Raw genomic sequence first — 2,788 nt, 5'->3', positions numbered from 1 at the left:
ACATGTGATAGCAGAACTGAGTTGGGCATGCACAGGATGAGTCACATCATTTGAAACTTAGCCCTGATTGGAGAAATTGGAAGTGTTACAACTGACCCGCGTTACAACTATCCCCGGTCTCCCCTACAGTGTTGCGTTAGACTGCTATATTTTTGTGTTCTTTATGCTGTAGATTTTCACGTCTCTGGAATAGTCGGCAGTAATAATTATGATTTTCTGTAAAATCATATTGATATGACACGTGAATTATTCGTAGATGACTGTTAGATTAGTTTGATGCTGCCGACATTTTCGGCTGTGAAACTCTGGGTTAACTCAGAGAGCTGAAGATAACGTGGTGCTGACCTCGCTCCGTGGTGTACAGGGCCGTTTATTCTCATGATTAATATTAACAATAAAATATTAGCCCAACATCATGAAGTCTGTATGTGTTTTATAGTGTCGAACAACCTTTGTATAGTTAAACCTACCAGTTACTACATGACGGAAACACCAACGTTACTTCTTTTATGCGTTTATACGCAGGTCACGCTGATTATTGAACAAAAACCCAAAGATCAGATGTTAATCGTTATTATTTGCTCTCTCTCCTCCTTAAGCTGTGTACCGGGACCTGCATTTTGTCGCTGGTAATAACCAACACGTGCTCTAATAACAGCTCAATTGCTTGCGAGGCAAGCGGGTCTATCCCACGCTTTGCCGTGAGACTGCGCAGACGTCTCTGAAATCATCGACGCACTTTTGCAAAGAGGCTCTATCTTGACAAACCGACCAGACATCTGAAAATTAAACCACTACATTTTCAGCTAAAAAATAATAAAATGGTATTTGGTGACACACAAACAGGGTTTTTCAAGGTTCAGTTCTGTTAGTTTCCACATGGCGGTTGTTTTGTGCTAAAAACAATGGCCACCAGGCTAAAGCAATGGTTTTGACTCGATCAGCGTTAACCCCGCCCCCTGAGTTTGATGGGTGAGGTTGACAGATAAAATTATTTCATGGTGAGACCTGAAGGAGTCAACTGTGCCAAAATGAATTAATTAAATACACCATTAAATAATTAATTAAATGTGGCAATAATTAATTAATTACATGTGTCGTAAACATTTATTTAATTTTTTATTTCCAATTTTAATTAATTATTGACACATTTAATTAATTACTTAATGGTGTATTTAATTAATTCATTATGGTGGACATCAATTTGAGTTTCATTGCAAATGGTGTGAATACTTATTAAAATTTAATTTAATCCATTTTGGAATAAAGCAGTAACACTGCAAAATGTAGAACAAGTGAATCGCTGTCTAGATGCACTGTAAGACTTTTTAGTGTTTTGTTTCCAAACTGACATTCTAAAAAAAATTGATATATATATTTCATATTTCAATACAGGGTGAAAGCAAATTTGTGTGTGGCCAGCCTAAGTGTGATAAGGAGTGGAGTTATGCAGAGGTTCGTAAAATGGCACTTCTGACCCCTGAGGAAATGGAGCACTTTGAAAAGACCATGGCCTTAAATGCTTCCAAGCATTTCTTCGATTCCAAATTAGTGAGTATTATGCTCTATCAATCATGAAATTTTAGTTGACTAATAATATTAATGCAATTGTTCAGTCTGTTCTTTTATTTTTATTTAATGTCATTTGAATTTTATGGTACCTTTGACCATTTCATTTTTCCGGTATGTGACAAAATGCCCCCTTCAATCTTTTGGCAACACCTTGTTGATTTAGCTTAAAACTAATGGCTATGCATACGGATATAATCCACTGTCTACTATATCACAGTGTCCTGGATGCAACTCATCTGTTGTGAGAAAGGATGTATCCAACCTGAGTGTCTGCTGCAGCTTGTGCACCAGAAAAAAAGGTCGGAACTACGAATTCTGCTGGCAGTGCTTGAGGGAATGGAAGGGTACACGGCCACGGTCAGACCGCTGTGATAATGATGGCTGCAGCAATGAAGCACTAAAAGCCCTGAAAAACTGTGAAGATATCATCTTTGAGTCTGTGAAGGATGTCAGTGGTTGTCCCTCCATTCGTGCCTGTCCCACCTGTGGGTCACTGGTGGAGCATAACAGAAAGAAATGTAAAAATGTCATCTGCCCCAGATGTAAGATAGAGTTCTGTTTTGTATGCTTGAATCTCACTAGTGAATGTGCAGGAAAGACGGGGCAGTATTATGGAGCATGCTCCAGTGGTGTTGCCCCTAGGCAGACCTGCATACCTGTATGGCAGCAGAAATAATGCAAACACAAGGATAAATGTTTAATTTTAAAAAATAAAATCAAAGACAATTTCTTTCCTGTGTTTTATCGGTCTTTTCTTATCTGTTTCTTATTGTGGAGATCTGAAAAAAAAATCTTCTTCATATAAAACATGCAATGATTCAGGAAAGTGCTACTATTGAAGGAGTTGCTTGTCAATTAGTGTGAGACATCACCGAGGGGCATCAGTAAAAATGAATTTAAGCCGAGTTTGTCTTCAGTGAGTTTATTCCCAGTTTTACACAGCATTTGCTGATAGCTCACTTAACTGAAAATAGTACTTACCTGGAATTTATATTGCTAAGCAACATTACCAACATAGGGAACAATGTTCCCTCTAAGCTGCGCACGTGCGCAATTGCGCACTGCTGGCACGGTCTCTGCGCACAGAAAATATGCATTGCGCACAAGAAAAAACTGAACCTGAATTGAAATTAAATTTAAAACTTCAACAATTCTGTTTTGCAGTGCTAGTCAGTAAGTGACTGGCTGCTCCCGTATGGGATTAGAACAATGCCAC

At 38.5% G+C, this 2,788-nt stretch overlaps 2 protein-coding genes across 2 annotated transcripts in view; one reads left to right on the top strand and one right to left on the bottom strand.

Annotated features, from left to right (window-relative positions):
* Positions 1 to 2,303, top strand: part of LOC102200945 (probable E3 ubiquitin-protein ligase ARI8) — a 6,593-nt gene extending 4,290 nt beyond the window's left edge. The window contains exons 3-4 of the mRNA XM_005754621.2: positions 1,396 to 1,551; positions 1,790 to 2,303. Coding sequence (XP_005754678.1) covers positions 1,396 to 1,551; positions 1,790 to 2,248 — 615 coding nt within the window. The 3' untranslated portion in view covers positions 2,249 to 2,303. The remainder of the gene's footprint in view (positions 1 to 1,395; positions 1,552 to 1,789) is intronic.
* Positions 1 to 2,788, bottom strand: part of LOC102201228 (uncharacterized) — a 71,793-nt gene that overhangs the window by 57,033 nt on the left and 11,972 nt on the right. The gene's annotated exons all lie outside the window — the stretch shown is intronic.

Source organism: Pundamilia nyererei, unplaced genomic scaffold, assembly GCF_000239375.1.
Source record: "Pundamilia nyererei isolate P.nyererei 1_Seehausen unplaced genomic scaffold, PunNye1.0 scaffold00608, whole genome shotgun sequence".
In the NCBI taxonomy this organism is placed as follows: domain Eukaryota; kingdom Metazoa; phylum Chordata; class Actinopteri; order Cichliformes; family Cichlidae; genus Pundamilia; species Pundamilia nyererei.
Note: the sequence above shows the minus strand (reverse complement) of the source record. Positions and strands in the feature narration are given on the sequence as shown.